This window comes from Chionomys nivalis, chromosome 22 (assembly GCF_950005125.1).
Source record: "Chionomys nivalis chromosome 22, mChiNiv1.1, whole genome shotgun sequence".
Lineage (NCBI taxonomy): Eukaryota > Metazoa > Chordata > Mammalia > Rodentia > Cricetidae > Chionomys > Chionomys nivalis.
In genome coordinates this window covers 41,150,217-41,171,216 of record NC_080107.1, presented here as the reverse complement: position 1 = coordinate 41,171,216, position 21,000 = coordinate 41,150,217, and the positions used below count along the sequence as shown (strand labels likewise).

Genomic DNA, 21,000 nt, shown 5'->3' with positions numbered 1-21,000 from the left:
TGTTCAAGCTCTTGTTACTTTACCACCAGAACTCCCAGCCTTCCCTGTAACCCAAACCGTGATTTCCAGGTCCATTTTCTGTTAAAGAGGGGGCTGTGGGGGAAGCGAGCCTAGAGGACGGAAGTTCTAAACATGTCTAAATGTGTCTGCAGCAAATTCCAGGAAACGCAGGCCAGTGAGAAGCCAACTCGTGTGTGGGAGGGGGTCTCTAGGATCATAGCCAGGGCAAGAGTGGGCAGGGAATGGGTTCAGGACCTCACGAATTTCTGCTGGGGCAGGAGTCTTGACTCCGAAACCCACCGGGTCCCAGAAAAACTAAAGTGGACTCTTTTTCTTTTATTATTTTTTTTTAAAAGCAACTTTCCTGCTATTTTTATCACCAAAAAGGAAGAGAGGAAAGAAAAGGAAGGAAGAAGAGTGAAAGAAAGGGAAGGAAAAAGGAGGGAAAAGAGAACGAGTTGACTTTTGCAGTGACTCAGCCTCTAGGCTGAGCTGGTACCGAGCCCGAAGGGTGGAGCTTCACAGTTTCGTCCCCTGGGGCCTTTTCTTTTTGGAGAAAGTTCTGAGCTGGAGTGGGCAGGGGGCCAGGCAGGGTGGAGGCTCCCCTCCTCCCAGCACTGCAGGGGTTCTTGGGCCCCGGGATCCTGAGACTCTAAAGATGTGTGGGCAGACACTGAGGCCTGGCCGGGCTCCACAACCCTACACAGGATAAGCAAAGGTAGTATGGTGACAGCTTCCTGTGGGCCCAGCCCCTGCCCAGAGGTACAATTTCTGGGTTCAGCCTTACAATCCTGCTGGGATTCCCCCTCCATTAAGCTCCCCTGATTTGAGTGAGCAAATGTCTCAGTGTACCCTAACCCACATGACGCCACAGCCAGGCACTGTTTCCCCGGGGATCTTGAAGTGACTACTGATCACCAAGGGATCCCATTCTAGGCTTTGTGAACACCTGAAGAAAACTCAGGGCCTGGGTAAACTTCAGTGAGACCTCCTCAGACTATGCCCACACCCACCCAACCGCCTCCACCACCTGCTAAATTTCAGGAGTCTATAGGTTGTTCTCTGAACAATTTGGGAACTCCTGGGAACAGGCAAATGGCCTCCATCAGAGGGTAGAGTACAGGTCATCAGGCCTAAGTCTATCTCTGCTATGGCAGTGGTAAACCAGCTTGGTAGTCCAGGCCTGCAGTCTGCGTGCGCCTCATGTGGGCCTTAGCAGCTCACCTGCTGGGGAGCTACTAGGTACCTGTCTCAGGGACTTGCCCGGGCAGCACACTCTTAGGCCTCCCCACAGTAGGGGAGCAGCAGGACCTGCCTCTGGGGTGCTTTTCCTTCTTCTTAGGCTTTTAGAGCAGCAGGAAGCCATAGGCAGGCTCCCAGCTACATGCAGGAGCCATTGACCTTGTAGATGGGCTCAAGGAGGTACTGGACTCTTGTCGAAGGGCTGGTCAGTGTATCGGTGGTTCTTCAATATGCCAGACACACCAAGAGACCGCCGAATTGTCTCTGCTGGCCTCTGTACTCTCCTTTCAGCCTCCCTTAGTGATGGGTCAATTATCAAATGTTCCTGAGCATTTGGTTCTGGGACCCAGCAGGGCCTGGCCCTTCCTCAGAGAGCCAAGCAGAAGACAAGGTATCACAAAGGCTTAGCTGGCAAAGGTCTAGGGACGGAGGCCCAGAACCCGGAGGGCATCTTCCAAGACAGGGGGCTTAGACTGTGCTTTCCCATTGGTAGCGCTGAGATAACCAAAGCCAGTCACAGGGGAGCCAGCCCCGGCCTGCCCATCTGGAACAACAGTTCCAGCCACTGAAAGCATGTGGAGAGATGTTCAAACTTCTAGAAAATGTTCAAAGCCGTGTTTAAGCGCAAAACATAGACAGGAATCTACAGATCACTTAGTAGGGGGAAACCGGAAAACGAGGCCTAGAGGCCTGAGAGACCTACAGTGAGCAGGTCAATTGGTAGCTGATTCAGAATCCAGGGATCTAGTTCAGAGGCTGATAGATATGGCGGGGCCGCAGCCTGGCTGTGGTGGATGCAGAGGTAGCAAGAAGCACCCTCTGGGCTGGGTGCTTCTTGGGTCTCTAAGCCCAAGTAATGTAAACAGATGGATTCCAGGGATGGAGATCTGGAATATTCTCATAGCTGTCTGTTCTGCTGGCACTCCACTCGAGACAGGACACTCACCACCACAGACCACCGCTGAGCTCAGCCCTTCTTTCCCCCTTCTCCATCCTGTCTCCTTTGTCACTCCAACCAGGCGACACCATGAAAACAACATAACGCACGCCCTGAGCTGGCTTGACCTGGAATTATTCCCCTAGGGACATCTCTGAGCCTCTCCTGAGAACTAGAGAGCCTCATTCTGCCGGCACCCACACTGCCGGGTCCTGCAGGGTACAAGTGCCAAGGTGAGACCCTGCAGGAGGGAAAGGCACCTGAAACCCAGGCTTGGGAGGTCTAATCCTGGTGCTCCTGGGCCTCTGCTGCCCATCATACCCTCAAGAAGACCTGGTCTCTCCAGGACAACCAGGCCATGCTGGTGTGTATTCTGAAGCAGGTGGTTACAATGTTCCAGGCCTCCATGCTACCCAGCACCTGAGGCTACATTACAATGTTCCAAGTCTAGAGGCCACACAGCACCTGAGGCCCAAGATGCTCCCATAGAGGACTGTGGGTTGACCAGATGTGCTTTAGAAGGGTCTAGAGTCTGGCCTGGGAACCTTTCTGGTTTACCTACAGACAACCTGCTCCAAGAAGTGCTGGCAGTCTTTAGGATGCCCTGCGGTCCTGACACCGCTCAGACAGGCATTCTGAGGAAAGAAGGGGGCGGAGCCAATGCAGGCTTAAGTGGCCTCTCTGGACTGATAGTGTGAGGTGGACTCCAAGAGAAGAGATGGCTGCTAGCCACTCTGCCTCTCCATTCCTCACTCCAGGCTCTAGCCTTACCTGACTGGGAAAATTACTCTGGCTCCCATTATAAGCTGGGACAGGGAGCTAAAAGTGTCTTCCCACTTTGGTGGCCTTCCTCTTCCCTACTTCCATTTGGCTTCTGGGAGATCTCTCTCCTGCCTGGCCAGGCTTTGGTTTTCTTACTCTCTAATCCCTTTTCCTGGTAGACGGGGAAGAGGAGGCCCAGTATCTCCAGCCTCCTGTGTAAAACAGCTTCACACCCACTTGCTAAGGGCTCAGCCCCAGCCCTGCCCCCACCCTGGCCTTTTCTCTGGTCCAGCTGTTTGAGTGTTCTATAGCTAAGGATATGCATCTCTCCTGCCTGTGTGCTTGGCCTTCATCTATAAAGAGAGTCGGTGAGTGCCTGGTGTACAGCCATACTCATTGCTGGACAAAGACAGTAAAAGAGACACAGGCACCCATGGACGGACAGGAGGGCAGGTAAGGAGATGCTGCCAGACCAGTGCACTCCTCCCCAGACTCCAGAAGGCTGAGACTTTCTTTGTATCCAAGCCAGGCTGGGTGGCCCCTGCAGCAAGGCTGGGATATAGTTGCCACACACGGCAGCAGCCGGAGGCCTTCAGGGCCCATCTCAGAAGAGGCACTTGCAGAGGCTTGAGTCTGTGAACTCTGCACAGTTAGCCAGCCCTTCCTTCTATGGAAACTGCTCTCTGGGGCCGCAGATCTGTTATATAAATATTTCTGCAGCATTGGGCGCCTTTTCTCCTGGGTACTGACCCCATATTGCTACCCCCCACCACCCCCAGGCTTGAGGCCAGCTTTTGAGAGGAGCAGGGAAAGGGGCTGAACAAGCTGTCTGCATTGGCCCTTTAGAATGTCCTCTACAAACAGGTGTGTCAAGGGAGATGGGTAGGGCTGCAGGAGAAATGAGCCCACTTCTGTCTCCCTAGGCAAGGGCTGCCTTCCAAATTCTGGACTCCCAAATTCCTTTGTTTTTCCTGACTCAGGATTCTCCTGGCAGCTTCCAGTCAGCATTTAAGGCCCTTTTAGGCATCCCCCTGCTCTGGGAGCGAACCTTCTAGGACAATATAAGCTGGGGCTGTATCCTGTGTTGCACTCACCATCCTGTTTTGGGATGGGAGGTGTTGTCCGGTCCAGATTCCACTGAACTTTGATTGCATAGGGACAAGGAAAGCATTTTGGATGCCCAGAGTTAGCCAGTTTGGCACAAGATGCCCAAGTCCAGCACCGAGATGGAGAGATAACTGATCAAAGAGAACCACATGAGAATCGCTGCGAGAGTATAGTCATTGTACTGGGGTTCTGCACTTTCCCGGGTCACCATAGTTGGGCAGAGCGAGAAACCAAAGAGTGACCGTGGAACGTCTAGACGCGGGTTCCTTCTGGGGAGCGAGAGCACAATTTGTTCAGCAAGGCACTGGCCGTTTGGGGGAGTTCCCTTGGCGAGCCCCGAGCTCCCTTCTATAGAGGCTGCGGGAGCGAAGTCTTTATCCTTTAAGGTCAAGCGTTCCGGAAGTCACGGCTAGGAGTGCCTGACCTCAGACATCCAGTTGCCTAAAGCCGAGACCAAACGGCTCCCAGGAGTGGGGCCCCAGACGCACCCAACGCCGTCAGGGCGCGACTTCTAAACTCCCGCTCCAGGAGTCCCCCAAACTTGACCTCAGTTGCTTCTGCCCACGGCCCCAGACCTAGCTCTGGGACAGACCTGGTTCCCGGGGCAGTTTCGGCTTTTCCTACTCGGCCAGAATCTTCTCGGCTATTGAAATGCAAATCCTGGCCAAATGTCCCCCAAGGGAGGCGACTCACGAAGCCTGATCCTTCCGCAGCCCAGCTCAAACTTTTGGTCTCTGTAAACTTTCGAACAAGAAGTAGTCCCTAACCGCCGGTTCCCTGCACCCCTCCACGCTTCCTTGTCTTGCAGACCATAGGATCCTAGATCGGGACGTTCTCCCTAGCCCGAGAAGGCGCTGAGCCCACCAGGGCGCAGGGAGGGACAGGGCCAACGAAGGGTTTCTGAGTGCTCAGGAACCGGGGGCGGAGCGCGGTGGGATGGGGCGGGGCAGGGGCGGGTCCCCTCGGGGGCGGAGCGCACGCCAGTCCTGAACCTCACTAGTGCCTCGGCCGCGGGAGGGAGCGCAGGGGCGTGGGGCGCAGGGCGCGGGCGCTGAGCGCGGGTGCGAGCGCTGTGAAGGAACGAGCCGGGGTGCTTAGTAGAGCTGGGGAGACCCTGAGAACCCAGCGTCGCCCACCCACCAGGAAAGAGAGGGCATCAGTGGGTGGACGCCCGCGGGCCCGCTGGTGGTGCGCGTACGTCTGATCCCCGCCGGCCACCGCAAGAGGCCGCCGCCCCGGCAGCGGGCAGCCGGCGAGCAGGCATGCCGCGGCTTCTGGCGCCCTTGCTTTGCCTAACACTGCTGCCCGCGCTCGCCGCAAGAGGTAGGCGCCTGCGAGCCCGCAACTTCGCGCACCCTTCGGAAACTTCGGCTGCGCCCTGCGCGCGCCGTGGGTGGATGGGAGTGAGAGCACCAACTACCAAAGTTGGTAGCCGGAGCTGGCGGATGGACATGGGGACCTGGCGTCCTTGCGTGTGGGGGGGTCCTTCTCTTCAGCCCCCCCTTTCGGGTAGACTCGCTTTACCCAGAGATCCCTAAGTCGTTGGAAGCTCAGTGTGGGGCTCTGCGGCTCCGGGGCCCGGGGCCCTGGAGACTCAACCCTGGCTCGCTCTTGGGCAGCCGCGCCTGGGGCTCGCCGCGGGGGCGGACAGGCTGCGTGCGCCTGCTACTTTTCGATTTGAATCGAATCGGTTTTGGTTTCCTGTTGCTTCTTGGGACCATTATTTTCTTTCTTCTTCGCCTCTGGCCCGTGCTGGGGCGGATGTTGGGGCTCTGTGCTCGCCTTGCTTAGCGCTGGGTGGGGGAGATGTGTCCTGGATTCCCAGTCCCGGATTTTGGGACCGCTGTCCCCTAGCGGGACTCAAACTTTCGAAGACAGGCAATGTACTGGCGGCTTGCTGCCTAGGGTGGGGAGTGGGACAGACTCACTTTGGAAGTTTGGGACCCCTGCGCGAGCAAAGACTGGAACCTGGGGGCGGGGGCGCTTATTTGCCTTCTGGCATCACTGAACGGGGACTTCTGAGGAGTCTTGTAGTGACCAACTACATACGTCTCCCAGTAATTGGAGGGGAAAACTGCCTGCCCTTTTCTTAAGAGTGGGGTTTTATGTATCACTCCAGCTCGGCCCCCACGTCGGGGCTTAATTTCTGGCGCTTCTTAAGATTATGGTGGGAGGGGCTTGATTAAGATTCCCCCCTTCCCGAGAATAGGGTGGAATTCCTTCCAAGTGCGGGCTCTAAGACCCCCTCCTTGGATGCGGCGGGGGCTGCCCCTGGAGATGCCTGCGAACAGGTATTGGGTGTCGGAGGAGGCGGGGCAGGTCTCCGGGTGCGGCCCCGCTGCCCCAGGAGGCGGCCCTGGCGCGACAATGGGCCGCTCTGATTCCCGGGCCGGCGCTTTGTTGGAGGGCGGGGTGGCGGGCTCCGCAGCTGTCGCTTTTTCCCACGATCGGGGGAGCTGAGTGTGGCCGCCCCCTCCCTCCTACTGCCCCCTCGTATTTTGTGTTTGAACCGAGGCAAGAGTGGAGGCTGGTCGGGGGCTTTGCAGAACTTCTTAATCCACACCCACTTTTGGCTGGGTGTGTAAGAAGTTTGGGAGAATGTCCCAAGTCACTCAGTTCTTTCTATTGCTTTCCACTTCGACCCGCTGTGACTGGGGCTGTACACCTGCCACCTAGCCAGCTTATTCCTTTTCCATTTATTTCAGACTAAAACCGTGTGAGCCGAACCCCGATCCCGAAGGGTTGCCCAAAGTCCCCACTCCCATCTCCCGACTTCCAATAACTCTAGCACACAGCACCATGGCAGTAGTCTCCTTCCACAGCCAGGACCACGAGGAGTCGGCTGCCCAGATCCCAGACTGACCTCTCTCTTCTGACCCTTCCCCAGGCTTGAGATGCTCCCAGCCAAGTGGGACCTGCCTGAATGGAGGGAGGTGCGAAGTGGCCAACGGCACCGAAGCCTGTGTGTGAGTACCGCCCCTGAGGGGACCTGTTGCTTTTGTCAGAGCAGAGCCCCTTCCTTCTGGGGACAGAACACTGGGCCATTGTCTTCGGAAGACAGCCCAGAGGCTGAGTGCGGTCACGTGCTGACTTTTATTGGACAAAGTCTGGCAATTACTTAATCACCAGCAATTATGCCGCGTGTGGAGCTACTCTGGCCCCTGGAGGTTGGCACACTCCTTCATGGGCCCCCTCAGGCTCCTGGGAATCCATGGTACCCTAATTCTTATTTAAAATGCTTGAGAAACAGTTATTTTTGATGGGCAGTCTGGATTACTTACTGAGTCTGAGCCCCCACCCCCTATCACCTGGGAGCCCTCTTCTAGGCAGGAGAACACTAGGTAGGAAATTACCCTTTTTTTGTTTTGTTTTGTTTGTTTCTAGTTTTTGCTTTCTTGAGACAAGGTCCCACTAAGTAGCTCTGGCTGTCCTGGAACTCATAATGTAGAGACCTTTAATTCAGAGATCTGCCTGCCTCTGCCTCCCAAGTACGAGCCACCATGAGCCAGTGGAAAATGCCTATTTTAAGACAAGAGTCACCCACCCCTCCTTGCTTCTTGGGTTCAAGGTGAGGTTGGGAGAAGTTGGAATGGTCCTTGTTGGCACTGCTGCCTGGGTGGTGGGTGTGGGTAAGTGCTGGAGTCTGGTTTCTGTCCTGGCAGCTGCAGCCCTACCTCCCTACTCTATGCCAGAGCTCCGCAGCCTCAGGTTCTCAGCTGTGAAATGGGTGTGACTGGGGGTGGGGTGGGAAGGTCTGTTCTGAGCCGGGAAATCCTCTGGACCAGCCTGCCAGGGTAAGTCTCCACTGGGGCTAGGGCCAGTGCCCTTCAACTTGAGCTTCTCCCTGATGAGACCAGCGAGGTGCTGGAGGCCCAGGCCTCCCCTGGAGGCTGCAGACAGAAACGGCTCCAGCCTGCGTGGCGCGCCCTCATTCCATCTGCTGAAGGGCCCATTCCCTTGACAACGGGTGCTACTGCCTACAGTACCCAGCCTGTGGGCTGCAGCCCCACCTCCCTGGCCGGCCCGCCCTGTACTGAAGCCAATTAAGCAGGTCTGTGAGCAGTTTATTGGACAAAGCCGATTGTGCCTCTGTCCGACACTAATGAATGCACACTACTTTTTTTTTTTTTTTGCTTTTTTGGGGGGCCCCTTTCTCCCCCTGCAGAAGCCTCACGGACGCTTGATGCCCTAAATCTTATTTCCTTCCATTCAGAGGCCGACAGCTGGGATTCAGTAGAAGGGCAGCGGCTATTGTTGGGAGGCCATTAATGCTGTGTGATTAATTATGCGTGGCTTCCCAGAATGCACAACCCCCTTCCCCGCCACTATGCTCCTTGCTCTGCCTGCCTGCCTGCCTCACTGGCAGGGCAGGACTGAAAGGCTTCTTATGCTTACTTCTTACTTCAGACAGAGGAAGGTGGGGGTAGTTTCTTCTTAGCCCCACCAGGCAATGGGCACAGCCTGGCCTGCTACATGCCAGTCACTTGTGCCGCGCTATCTGGTGGAGTTGTGCGTGGGGTCCAGTCTGCTTGCTGCAACCCCAATAGCTTGTATCTTGTTATTTGTGTGAAGACCTTTCAAGCTGAAGGCAAACGGGAGCTGTCCTTTCTCTCCCACCTCCCAAACTTGGAGAAGCTGCTTGCAAGTCCCTTGCAGTACAAGCCAGGCCACGGAAAAGATCTTTGGTGCCAGGCCTTCTGTCTTGCGCTGGATCCTAAGGTCCTTCCTCCTTGGCGGAAAACTGGCCTCAGTTTGGCTCAGAGTTCCACGGAGTTCTGTCCACAGAGGCCCCATTGTGCTCACTTTGTAAGTCCAATGAGATGAGATAGATATACTTACTCACTTCTGGGCAACAGAGCGGGAGGCCAAGGCTACAGCTAGACCTGGCTTGTGATGCACAAGTCTGGACTCACTGTGCGGTTTAGGGGACTTTGCAGTCAGTTTATGGAGGGGCCCAGCTCACGGTCTGGGCATGGGTGCTTGAGGACACCTCCCCTCCCCTATTCCTTGGTGACTTTTACCTTCCCACTCCTGTCCACTTCTTCAGATGGCCACAGGAGGCCTACCCAAGCACAGAGGGTCCACTTCTCCTGGCTGAGGAAAGGAAGCCTCCTCTTTTCCTCAAGGGCAAGCTTGGAGCCTGTAGGCCTCTGTCACACCTAGCCATGACCTCGAGTGGTTTTTGACGTCTGGTGCTGCCTACTCCAAGGAAGGCCTGAGAATGAAACTGTAGGTGGTGAATTAGTACCTTGTAAATTATCTCTTCTACCCAAACAGAGAAATTTCCCCAGAAACTTCTGGACAGGGAGTTTCAGGACTTAGGATTGGAAAGTAAATCCTTTTGGTATCAAGAGCCTTCTGGAAAGGTCCAGTACCCCTGAGGTCTAGCTAGCCAGTGATCATATGGGAAAGGCCTGGGGTTACATCCTGTAGACTGAGCACAGTCTAGGCAGCTGTTGTGTGCTGTGGGGTATCAGAGACCCTTTGGGGAAGTTTGGGACTCACTGTGGCTTCCTTGTAGATCCAATGTGTGCTGAGGAGGAAGGCTGAACAAGAGCTGTCATTTGAAGTGGGGTGAGGAGGAGGTACCTATACACTTGGGTAAACATGAATTCACTGATCAAAAAGAGGGTGTAGACTCTGAGCTGAGGGAGCATAAGAATAGTGTTAGGGCGACTAAGAGACCCCCGTCACTGGGGGCAAAGTCCAATGTGATGAGGGCATCTTTCGAATGCATTTAGAAATCTGATGAGCTAGCCAGAGAAGCTTGGGCTGATGGATGATAATCTTGGGGTGCCTACAGTTGAGAAATGACTTCATCCACGCCATCTTTAAATCGGGGCAGATGCAGGGTTGATGTATTGGTGGTGCCTCAGGACTGAGTAGGAGCTGTGAGTGGTGAACACTGTAGAATATCGGGGTCCTTTGCATGCTGTCCTGGTGAGCTCATGGGGCTGCTTTCCAAGGGCCTCGTTCTCCTATAGTAAGTTGGTTAATGAATGAATTCGCCATCCCAAAAGTACTGTCTGGTGGGCCTGTTTGGATTTGATTCTGAGGATTCTAACCTGGGACGTGGCTACAGTTGTCAGCTCCTTTGGTTTCCTTTTTCGGACTTTCTCTGTTTGTGCTATCACAGCAGGCATATGTACGGAGGTCAGAGGACAACTTTTACGAGTCAGCTTGAGATCTGGGGATCGAACTCAGGCAGTCAGGCTTATATAGTAACTGCCTTTTCCCTCTGCACCGTCTCGCTGCTCCTTCAGACACCTTAAAGCAACTCCTGTTTCCTGAGCTCTACTCCAGGTGTAGCCCAGAGCTGGCCGGGACCACTCAGGATTAAGAGAGTCACCCAGCATGTGTGTGACGTATAGCAGGTGGGCCTGCCCCACCGTGGCCTGCCAGGACTCTCAGTGGATCAGTCAGACCAGTCATGCTTGGCCCTGGAGAGTCTCAGCTGATGCCGTGTTATGGTCACATCCCCGGCCCATCACTTCCCGCCTGTTTGGTGAGGAAACGGGTGAGGCAGGAAGTGATTGGTGGGCTGAGGAGGGACCCAGCATAATGTCATGTGTCTTCCGTCATCTGGCCTTGCTATGGTTCCGTTGAGTCACTTGCCATCTCGGTTTGGTCCCATCCTCCCCAGGAGGAGAGCCGAGGCTGTCTCAGCCCTGCTTGTCTGTACTGTGCCTTGTCTGGCCTTCAAGGACAGGAGGTTAGAAAAACAGGTGAAAAACAGCCTCCCAGCCTCACTTGTCATGGAACCTGTGGGGAGCCGTCCAGGTACTGGGACACCTGAGTAGAGGCGGGGTGTTCCGTGAAGGAAAGTGTCTGTGTGGGCAGCCCTGCCTCTGGCCAGCAGCCAACAGCTTTTCCACTGAAGGAATAATAATAATGCTAAAAAGGAGAGAGAGACCGAGAGCAAGCTGTGACCTCAGCAGGAAGAGGGTGGGGTAGGGCAGACAGGAGAGTCCTCTTTCAAGGAGCTGAGCGTGGTGTAGATAAGCAGGGCGGGCAGCTGCAGTCCCCAAAAACTGGGTGGTAGAGGGGTTTCCGCAGGGTTTCATGGCCAGTGTCAAAGATGGAAACTCCACAGGGGAAGAAGATGTCTCTGGTCCTCATCCCTGCCCCCTGTGGTAGGGTAGTGCACTGGTGTTCAGAAGGCCCAGATGGCAGTGGCAGCCTGGGCTGAGGGGTTGGCCCCTATCGTGTGCGGAGGGACATGCTTGGTCTCAGCTATAAATAGTGAGAGGATGTGGCTTCACAGGCAAGTGGAGTCCACGCTGCTTTCCTGAAAAACGTGAAGGTAGCAGCCGTTGCAGAGCTGCTGTGATCAGCCCCGGAAACTTGGTGGCAGTGAACCGGGTTTTCCCTGAAGGCCTGGCCCACCCTGTGTGTTTCATCTCCAGTTTATAGGTGGGAAAAACTGAAGCTAAGGGTGAAGGGGGGGGGTGGAGGACCCAAGGCCAGCTTGCATCAGCTTTCACCTTCATGTGCAGGCGTATCCAGAACTTTCCAGGCCTTTCCCAGAGGCCGAGGGGAATCATCACCAGCTTTAACGAGCGGCTGGCTTCAGGGCATCGTTGTGACTACGTCAGGACGTGTCTGATCCCCCTTGTTTCCCAGGCAGGGCACACCCTGGCACCTGCCGACTGGAAGACACAGACCAGCTGGCTGTGGTAAACTGTTCTCAGGTCTCAGTTTACCCCCGTGCAAGGGAGGGCCCCATAACCTCTTTTCTGCTGTATCTAGGCTGGGCTCAGGGATAACCTACAGGTGTAAGAATGGCTGTGGCAGGTAGCATTACCTAGGACTGAAAAGTAGCCGTGTGGCAGGGCCAGTTCTGCAAGCTGGGGCGTATTTTGGCCTCAGGCTGGGGACACCCCTACTGGAGAAGAGAGTGATTGTCAGGGTGGGAGGGCAGTGGATGTCTTTCTTGTGGCCTCACCCTACCCTCTCTTGCTGACCCAGAGCCCGGGGTTCTGAGGACTGATTTAGGAGATGGGGCTTTGGGGTGGCGGATTTACACGCTTTGTAAAATGCGCCATTTGAGCTATGGAAAGTACACAAAACAGCATGCTTAGTAGAGGCGTAGGTTGCACAACCGGCACACCTATCCAGTTCCAGGCTTGTAATCACCCAGAGGCAACCACTTGCCAGCCCCTCTCTCCTCCCTGGCACCCACTGAGCTGCCCTCTGACCCTGAACCTTTGCTGTTCCATTTCCTGTGAATGAAGTTACCCAGTCTGTGACCACTGAGTGCTGCTTTCTGAACATGGAAGATGTCAGGGTCTCTCTGTGCCACTGTGAATGCCAGCTCAGCCTTCCTCTTAGCTTCTGGTACCGTCAGGATGAACCCTGTTCTGAGTCCTGATGAGTCCTAAAGGGACCAGAATGTACGTCTCTGGGCCTATGTTGCCATCTGGGGCTATAGGGGAGTGGGGCCTAGCATGCTGCCATGTGAGTCTGATAATGGCCTACAGTACCCAAGGCCCCACATTTCCCAGTGTGCATGGCAGACTCTCAGCCACCTCATCTTGCTTTCCCACGGCCATCTAGCCGCTTGGCCTCTTACAACCTGAAGAGAGACCTAGTGAGGTCAGTGTGCCCAGTGCAGGCCAATGGAGGCAGTGGATTTTTGCTGAGCGCTTAGTATGTGCTGGACCCTAGGATTTAGGGCAGGCAAGGCAGCCACCCTACTTAGGCACCCAGCTATGAGATGGGAAACCAGGGTAGGTAGGCTGCTGGGGTCAAACTTAGTCTTCAAAGGGTGAAGCTTGGGGAATACCTTGTCTGAGTGTGCTAGGCCTTCCGTAGCTTTGGGTGAGGCCCACTGCAGGGTGGCATCTATGGTACCCTGGGTGGACCTGCAGGCAGAGGAGCCTTAGCCAGCGGGGGCAGTGTGCAGTGTGTTGGGGACTGCAGGGAGGGAAGCTCTGGCCCTGCCTCCCATTGGCCTATGCTGTGGTTTCCCCTCCATGGACTGGGACCTTTGAGAGGACCTGCCAGTCACTCACAAGAACTTTCTGTTCCCTAGGAGGGGAACCAAACTCTGTAAGAGGAAAGAGCTCGGTGCTTACCTTAGACGTAGAGACTACCCCCTCAGCTGCCCCTGGGGCTCAGAGAGCTGTAATATCTCCTGCAGGACTGTCTCCCTAGCAAGCACAAGTGGGAGTTTGACCATCCAGACCTCTAAGTGTCGCCAGTGCAGGGGAGAGGAGTGATTGAATGGACTTGGAATTTGAGGGCTGCTTTCTCGTGTCCCTGAGACCTACAGGATTCTAGAAGTAGAAGCCTCTTCCCCTAGGACCTCACATCTGGACCGTGCCTTTCTGTTACATCTCTTCCCTCCAGCAACTCCTGGGCCAGAAGTGCTCTGGATAGGTGGTCCTCCCACCTTCCCCCTGTGCTCCTGTAGTGTATACTCTAGAATGAATTAGCTAGACTAATTATTTTCTTCCTGCCTCCCCCTTTTTAAAGCAGTTTCTTTATATGGTACCCACCAGGTGAGTTTCATCCACTCCTGGGGCACAGGTAGGGTATGACTGTCACCCGTTGTGGAACGAGGCCAAATGCTGGTTGCAGCCTTGCCCTAGCAGGCAGATAGAAAGGGTTGTCATTGGACTTGTGTTGGCTTATCCTACAACCTGGCTGGGTGTCCCTGGTGCGACTGAAGTGCTTAAAGTGCTTGTCCTTCTGATCTAAGTAAATGAGCCCCTTGTCATCTGTCGACACTGCTAATTTGCTGAACAAATTCTACTACAGGTAACGCCAGAGGCCAGTCTGCCCCCAAGCCCTAGCACAGACCTGATGAGGCAGAGCCCACCACAAGCGCTGTCAGTCTTGTGTGAGCAGCCCTGCCCCGTGCAACTATCTGAGGACTTGAGAGGTGGCCACATCTACCGCCAAGAGTCCTTAGGCCTGAGCAGGGGGACAAAGAGCTGTCTTCCCAAGATGATACCCAGGCACTGAGGCCGTAGTTTGGCTCTGGGCCTCCTGCCTTAGCACCACATGTGGGTCACCCTGTATGAATCACAGCCCAGCCACAGGGAGGCCAGGGAGCCGCAGGCAGCATGGAGGCCACTGGCTTTCCTAGAGAAACATCTGTGTTTAATCAAGTTCAGGAAGAAAGCTGGGCGGCAGCCCGCTCCCTGGAGCAGGTTTTCCCACGGCCCAGAATCACGCGTGTATGACCCTGTGTGTGTGTGAGTGTGTGTGTGTGTGTGCTCATGTGCGTGAGGGTACGTAGGGATGGGAGGAGACAGAGTTGACAGCGGCTTTCTTTCCTTCACTGTGCTCCACCTCCATTTTTTGTGGAGGGTCTCTCACTGAATCTGAAGCTCATCAGTTCAGTCAGCCAGATGGTCACTCATCTTCAGGGGTCCTTCTCCTATCTTCTCTTCTTGGAAGGCTGGGGCTACACTGCAGGAACATGCCATCACACCCACATTTTTACCTGGGTTCTGGGGATTTGAACTTAGGTCCTTGTGCTTGCACAGCACGTGCTTTGCCTACTGATTCAATGTTTTGTGTGTTTGTGTGTGTTCATATATGTATTGTGTGTGTGTTTGGCATGTGTGTGGAGGTCAGAGGTCAACACTGTGTGTCTTCTATTGCACTCCATCTTATTTTTGAGCTCACTGATTCAGCTAGACTGGATAGTCAACAAGTTCCAAGGAGCCTCCTGCCTCCTCCTCCCCAGTGCTAGTACGCCACCATTCTTGGCTGATATGGGTGCTGAGAATTGACCTTAAGTTGTCATGCTTGCTCAGCAAACACTTCCCGAACAGAGCCAGTGCCCCAGTGTCTCGCAGGTGGAGCTGTTGGTGTGCAGTGTCCCCTACTGTAGACCATGTATCCATAGGCCAGATCCCAGAGAGACCCCAGGGGAAGCAGCTCACACTCCGGGCTCCCAGGGCTGTTGCTCTGCTTAGGAGAAATGTGGGTGGTAGACTCTGGAAAGATCACCCAGGCCTGAAGAGCAGCAGCTTGGGCCTCAGGCTTGGGGACCTGCCTCCTACCATTTCCTCTCAGTTTTGGTTCTTAGTGAGCGGAAACAGCACAGTTACTGGAAATGAGAGGTTTGAGTGAAAGCGGGGCTTCCAGGGTTTGTGCTTTGCCCTGAGGTGGCTGGGGTAGGGGCAGGCGCTGCCTGTGTGCCTACCCGCTGCTGCGCCACGGACCTCTGTTTCTTGTCTGGGTCTGGTGGATCATGACTTCTAGGGGTCCCGTGATGTGGGGCTTTCCTCCCTTCCTTCCTCTTCTCAGGGTCAGACGAGGACGACCTCAACTCTGTCTCAGAGCCTGACAATCGAGACCAGGTGGGGCTGTCAGCAGGGACTGTGATATGACAAGTCAGGCCGTGGCTGTATTCTGTCTTCATGGCCCAGAGTCTGGCCCAGTCCGTGGTGTTGGCAACTGAGTTAAGCTAGGCGGTCTAGTCAGATGGACTGGAGCAGGCCTGGGCTAGGTGGGTTGCCCTAGGTTGCTAAGACCTGGCTCACAGTTTTCAGAAACCATGGTGCAGGCTGGACACCCCCCCCCCCGCCCACCCACGTACTCTGGACTTGGCCTCTAAGCCAGCATGTACCCTTCTAGCATCCTGTTCCGTTAGCCTGTGTCTGGTCAAAGCTCAGAATGAGGATGTTTCCTTCACAGTGGGGCCTGAAGCTACATTCTCACACTTCCTTTTCATCAGACAGGACCATCTCCTTGGGGTGAGTGGAGGATCCCATGGGGCTTCTGATGCTAAAGGTGCTGGCTGGCCTCGCTGCTGTGTAATGGACATTGTTGTCTTTGGGGTTTTTGAGGTCTCACTTTGAGATCCCCGTGTGTTATCATGAGGCTACAGAAAGTGCCAGGTTGACCTTGAACTGCTCTGACTTAATGGAGCATGTTCTTTTTATTTTGTTCAACCCCGACTAAGGCTTTGAGGGTTCACAGGATGTCAGTGAACTGATGTTTGAGAATAGGCCAGGCAGGCTGGTGTGATGGCTCAGCCATTAAAGGCTAGGCTCACAACCAAAATATAAGAGAAAAGGCCAGGCATGGGGTATCAGTGTCCACAGGAATTGAGTGTCCAGAACCTGCAAGCCCAAAACTTGCCCTAGCCCAGCTGAACTGGGACACCTCAGATCCCATACAGATTCCTCCCAGAGCGCCCGCTCTTCCCTGGACCCCTTCTAGAGCAGAGTACACGCAAGTGACTCTCCCTGTCTTCTAGAGTTTACTGTGTCCTGAGACGGAATGAGAGTTTCTCGTGGAGGGCCGGTACACTGTGAGACTTTCTGTGATCAGGATTGGGATTAGGCCTAGCCGTCCGCTGGGGTGTGGGGACCTCCCTGGCAGGGGAGCTCTTTCTTGTTGGAAAACATTTGGCTGGGGTGGGAGCTGCTGAGTTTTGAAGGGTGGTGGTGACCTCTGGGGACCCCACCAAAGCTGCAGTCTGCACTTCAGCCGGTCATCTGAAGGATTCACTGAAGCAGGTTTCCTGGGAGCTCCGGGAAGAATGCAGCCCAGGCCTGTCTCTCTTTGTCTGCCCAGCAGCCAGTGGCTCTGCCCCAGTGGGTAGCTGGACATGGGTATCATTGCCATGTCTTCAGTGCCCACGGTTGGGAAGGATGGCCACAGGGATGGCATGAGACGACCCTTCTACAGGGAGGTCTTGAGGGGTTTGGGGAAGCTAGGATTTTTGAGGTTTCCCTTGCAGTGGCAAGTACCTCTCAGTTCCTGGGTGTCTCCCTAAGAGCCCTGCCCCCTTCCTACCAGTTTTCTTGCAACCAGACTCCACCTCCTTTCTTTCTGGGAGATCAGGTGATCAAGCCACAATCTAGACTGAGGGATGAGGCAGCTTGGGGCACGGGGCACCTCTGCCTCTTTCCCTAGAAGCCTCTGCTAGTCTGTTCTGCCTGTGACTGTTCTCTGAGCCAAGGCTGCTTTGCCAGGGGTGCCAGGAATTAAGTACTATAGAACTGTGCATGTGTGTGCAGAGCCTGCTGGACCTTTGTCTTCCCATCTGTAAAATGGACCTAGCTACCTCTAAGACTGGAGCAAGGGTCTAGTGAGGTGAAGCTTCTACATTCCAAGGACCAGTTTAGCCAAGAGGGAGTGTGTCCTCTCTTTTGGACCTGGGGAGGAAAACAGGGTAGCCCCTGAGCAGCCCCCTCACCGTCTTTATATTTACTTAGGGAAGCAGAGATGGGCAGGGGCATAGAGTTCAGTGCGGGGTGTCTGGCTTCTCCTCACTCTGGACAGAGCCTGTAGTTGTTGCCTGTGGCTCTCCCTGGCCTGTCTTGATACTGCTGCACACACAGAGGCTTGTCCCTGTGAGTCCCCAGGACCACTCAGAATGGGTGGCAGGCATTGTGGATTGCCAAAGGAAGACAAATTCCTGGCCTTTGCCTGAAACTTGAGGCTCTCTGTGTTTTGGGAAGATCAAGCAGGAAACTGTCCTCAGTGGAAGCAGGAGCTTAAGCAGGTGTTTTTCACACCCTAGCAGTGACCTCTGCTTCCTGGTGACCCCAGTTTGCCGGGTGATGCTTTCACCAATGGTAGAAGGGGCAGGTTGGGTGGAGTCTCCCACCCTTGATCCCATGGGTCTCCACTTCCCACAGATCAACTCCAGGAAATTTTTGATTGCCCCTCCCCCAGGAGGCTTTTGGTCCCCTCAAAGGGGCCTTCACAGGCAGCAGCCAGGGGCATTGTTTTCCCTGTAGTGGGAAAGGTGGCTTCCCTGGAGGGCAGGTTCCAACCTCAACTGTCTCCCACACAAAGGGCTTCCCTGCGCCAGGCCAGGAAGCGGGTGCTTTTCCTGAGCTTCCTTTTCCAGCATATTTTAAACCACCCAAGGATGCAACTGGGGGGGAAAGATTTGAAGACAAAAGCGCTGAGCATGCTGGGAGTGGCTCTCTGAGCTGGAAAGCCTGGGCCCTGGCCTCAGTCCTGGCTGGCACCTGTAGCCACCTGCAGACACGCCACACCTGCCCCAGCCCTGACCCACTTTCCCCCTCTGTCCAGGCAGCTTGAGCAGCAGCTGATGTTTGGGGCAGGAGAGTCTACCTACCCACGGCCCTTACCTCTTATCTTTCTGCTTCTGTGTCCACCAGTGGGTGACAGGGCCTCGGGGGCAGGGAGGAGACCACAGTTCAGTTTTCCCGCCTGCCACCCCTGCCGGGACAGGTGCAGCCTCAAGTGCGGGCTATAAGTAGCAGTGTTGCTGCTCCCATTAGGGGCAAGGCTATCAGTGCCCTGGGCTACGTGGGTACCCACATGCTTGTACAACTCATCCAGCCAGGGTGGGAAAGGAAACTTGGTTGTGGGTATGAAGGCAAGAGACCGTGAGGATGAAGGGGGCTGTTCCCATCCTTGTGTTCTAAATGATTTTCAGATAAGTGTTTGGATTCAGGCAGGTTTGGTAGGAAGCTGGAGTCTTGTGTGTTCTTTGCACTGAGGGCTGTGGGGAAGTGAAGGGATAGGGCTGTAGTTTGTAGGGGTCTCCTGTCTTTTGGACAAGGGAGAGTACCCGAGAGTCAGGAGGTCACTGAGCTCAGCCTTCTGTGAGTACCTTCCTTCTGCAAGGCACTGGGATTTGGGGGGACTTGGATTGGCCTGTGTTCAGGGAAGAGCTGAGGTCCCAGAACCTCTCTCCTGCTCCCAGAAGCCTTTGCCAAGCATGGGGCTGGAATTGTTGACCCTATGAAAACCCTACAGGGTGGGCTGTTTGAGTGAGAGGTGGTCCTGATTTGGACCCACTGTGGGAAGGTCAGCAGGCAGGCAGCCATCCTCACTGTGTTTCAGCTGAACAGACCAAAGTCAGGCTCGGGGAGGGATCTACATTTCTACACGGAACCGTCCCTGAGGTGCAAGAGCATGGCCACCACTTGTTGAGTGAGAGCTTGCAGAACAAGGGTCTTGGCTATATTTGGGTAGCTCTAGACACAGGCAAAAAAGACTAAAGTCAAGACAGGGGCTCCTTCCACCACCACCACCCGGTGCCAGACACTCTCAGTAGTGTGAGCGACTGAGGTATGCAGCACTTCTCTGGGTGGGGTGGCCACCCTCTGGGTAGGGAGGTGTACATTCTGGGCCCAGGGCTTCAGATGCTTCCCTGCGGGCCCCTGGCCCCAGAGAAGAGTAAGCAGGGATCTTGGTGCTCAGATAGGGATCTATGGTGCCTTCCAGTCCTCAGATGGGTATTCTTACCTGGGCAATGAATGTACCCCCCAAGGGACAGGACCACACCTTTGTGAATCAAACCAGCGCGAGAGTCCCTCAGCATCTTGGGTCTGCTGGTGCCTGCTGCAAGGGTCCACCTTCAACAACCACCCTGTCCCATGCATACACCCACACCCACACACAGAGCTCTTCTGTGAAACTGAGGCTACAGTTGAGTGTAGCAGCTAAAGCAGAGATGGGAGGGTCCCACAAGCCCCACCCCCTACTAGAAGTGCTTTCTCTCACCCAAAGGTTTCTCTGGACGCTAGGTTCTTGGAAGCCAATGAAGGGTGCCCCAGCACTGAGACCCCCACTCAGCCATCTGAGCTCTAATAGACCCTCTACTCCTATCCCCAGCTTTGCTTGACCATAAACCCATCAAGAGCAAGAGCTAAGAAACTCCTACCACAGCCCCTCTGCCCCCTCCTCATTTTGGGGTGGAGGAGCCGTCTTCTGTCCCCTGGGGGTGGCAGATGGCCGCGTAGTTTGGAAAGGAAAACAGCACAATTTAGAATTAGTCCCGGGTGAGAGGCCACAGCAACATCTGCCTCCGGATGCTTTGGGGAGTCGCATTTCTATGGAGCAGCGGCGCAGCCAGGGAGGTGGGAGGCAGCGCAGTGGAAATACTGAAGCCGCCAACAAAGCTGCAGGCAGCAGTTGGGGGGTGACAGGCACAGGGGCCACTTGTACTCCTCTGCATCTGCGGAAGCCCGCCCCTTCCTGGGCCCCAGCCTGCCTGCCGCTCACCTGCAGCCAGCCACGGTGGCACAGGTCACACCTCAGGCCTTGGAGTGTGCTGCCTAGAAGAGGTGAGGTGGAGAAGTAGGTGCCCTGAGGAGACCTCAAGAAGGAAGTAAGGAGAGGGTGCACCTGCCATGGCCAGGTTCCCGCTGCGGGAAGCCTTGCGTGCCAGAGCATTGCAGAGTGCAGGCAGCTCTACTCTTGCTGACAGATCAGGCTCCTGCCCTGAGGAAGTCCTACCTTTCAGTCCTGGGAGGGTCCTTCTGCTACACGGATAGGAGGTGACTCTGGGGAAGCAGAGGGGACATCCTGGGTCACTCAGGGAGGCTCTGGTCTGGTGCTCAGGGACTCCCCAGTGAGCGAGGCCACTGTCCGGTACAGCCTCCCATGCAGGGCTCAGGTGCCTCTTTGTTGCTCACATCCTCCTGTCAGCGCTGAGGACCAAATAGCCAGCGATAGTGGGGACTGTGGCATGGCTGCAACCCAGCTGTGGCCGTGGCTGCAAGGCCCCTTTTACCATCTCAGGGGCATCTGGGTGCTGTGAGGACAGAATGTGACTAGGTGGTAGAGAGTGAGACAGGAAGGGCACAGACAGAGAAGGGCCTTTGGCCTGCCCCCTTTCCTTCCCCAGCTGACCCTGAGATAGACCCTGCCATCTGGTGCCAGGCATCTAAGGGACAGTTCCATCCAGGTACTTGCTGGTCTTCCAGCTGTAGTACGTTGGTGGTGGATGGTGGCCTCACCCTGGTAGGCCCAGCCAGGCAACATGCCTGCACTATGGTGTCCCCAAGCCTAGGGTGGCTTATCGGGTGGACAATGGGCCTTCTCAGCCACTGCATTCCCCCACGGAGGAGCTTCCCTGGCCACCAACTTCCCAGCTCCTGCCCCACCCGCTGGGGTTGGCATCTGGCCGCGCCCAGCAGGAGCAGCTGTCCCCTCCACAGACGCACCTGCTCCCTGCTGCCCTTTGTCCATGCTGCCGGCGCCTGATTTATTGGCCA

General features: G+C 55.4%; 1 protein-coding gene across 1 annotated transcript in view; it reads left to right on the top strand.

Annotated features, from left to right (window-relative positions):
* The first annotated feature begins 5,060 nt into the window (after window positions 1-5,060).
* Notch1 (notch receptor 1) overlaps window positions 5,061-21,000 on the top strand; it is a 46,370-nt gene continuing 30,430 nt past the window's right edge. Inside the window, exons 1-2 of the mRNA XM_057754951.1 lie at window positions 5,061-5,371; window positions 6,936-7,014. Coding sequence (XP_057610934.1) covers window positions 5,311-5,371; window positions 6,936-7,014 — 140 coding nt within the window. The 5' untranslated portion in view covers window positions 5,061-5,310. The remainder of the gene's footprint in view (window positions 5,372-6,935; window positions 7,015-21,000) is intronic.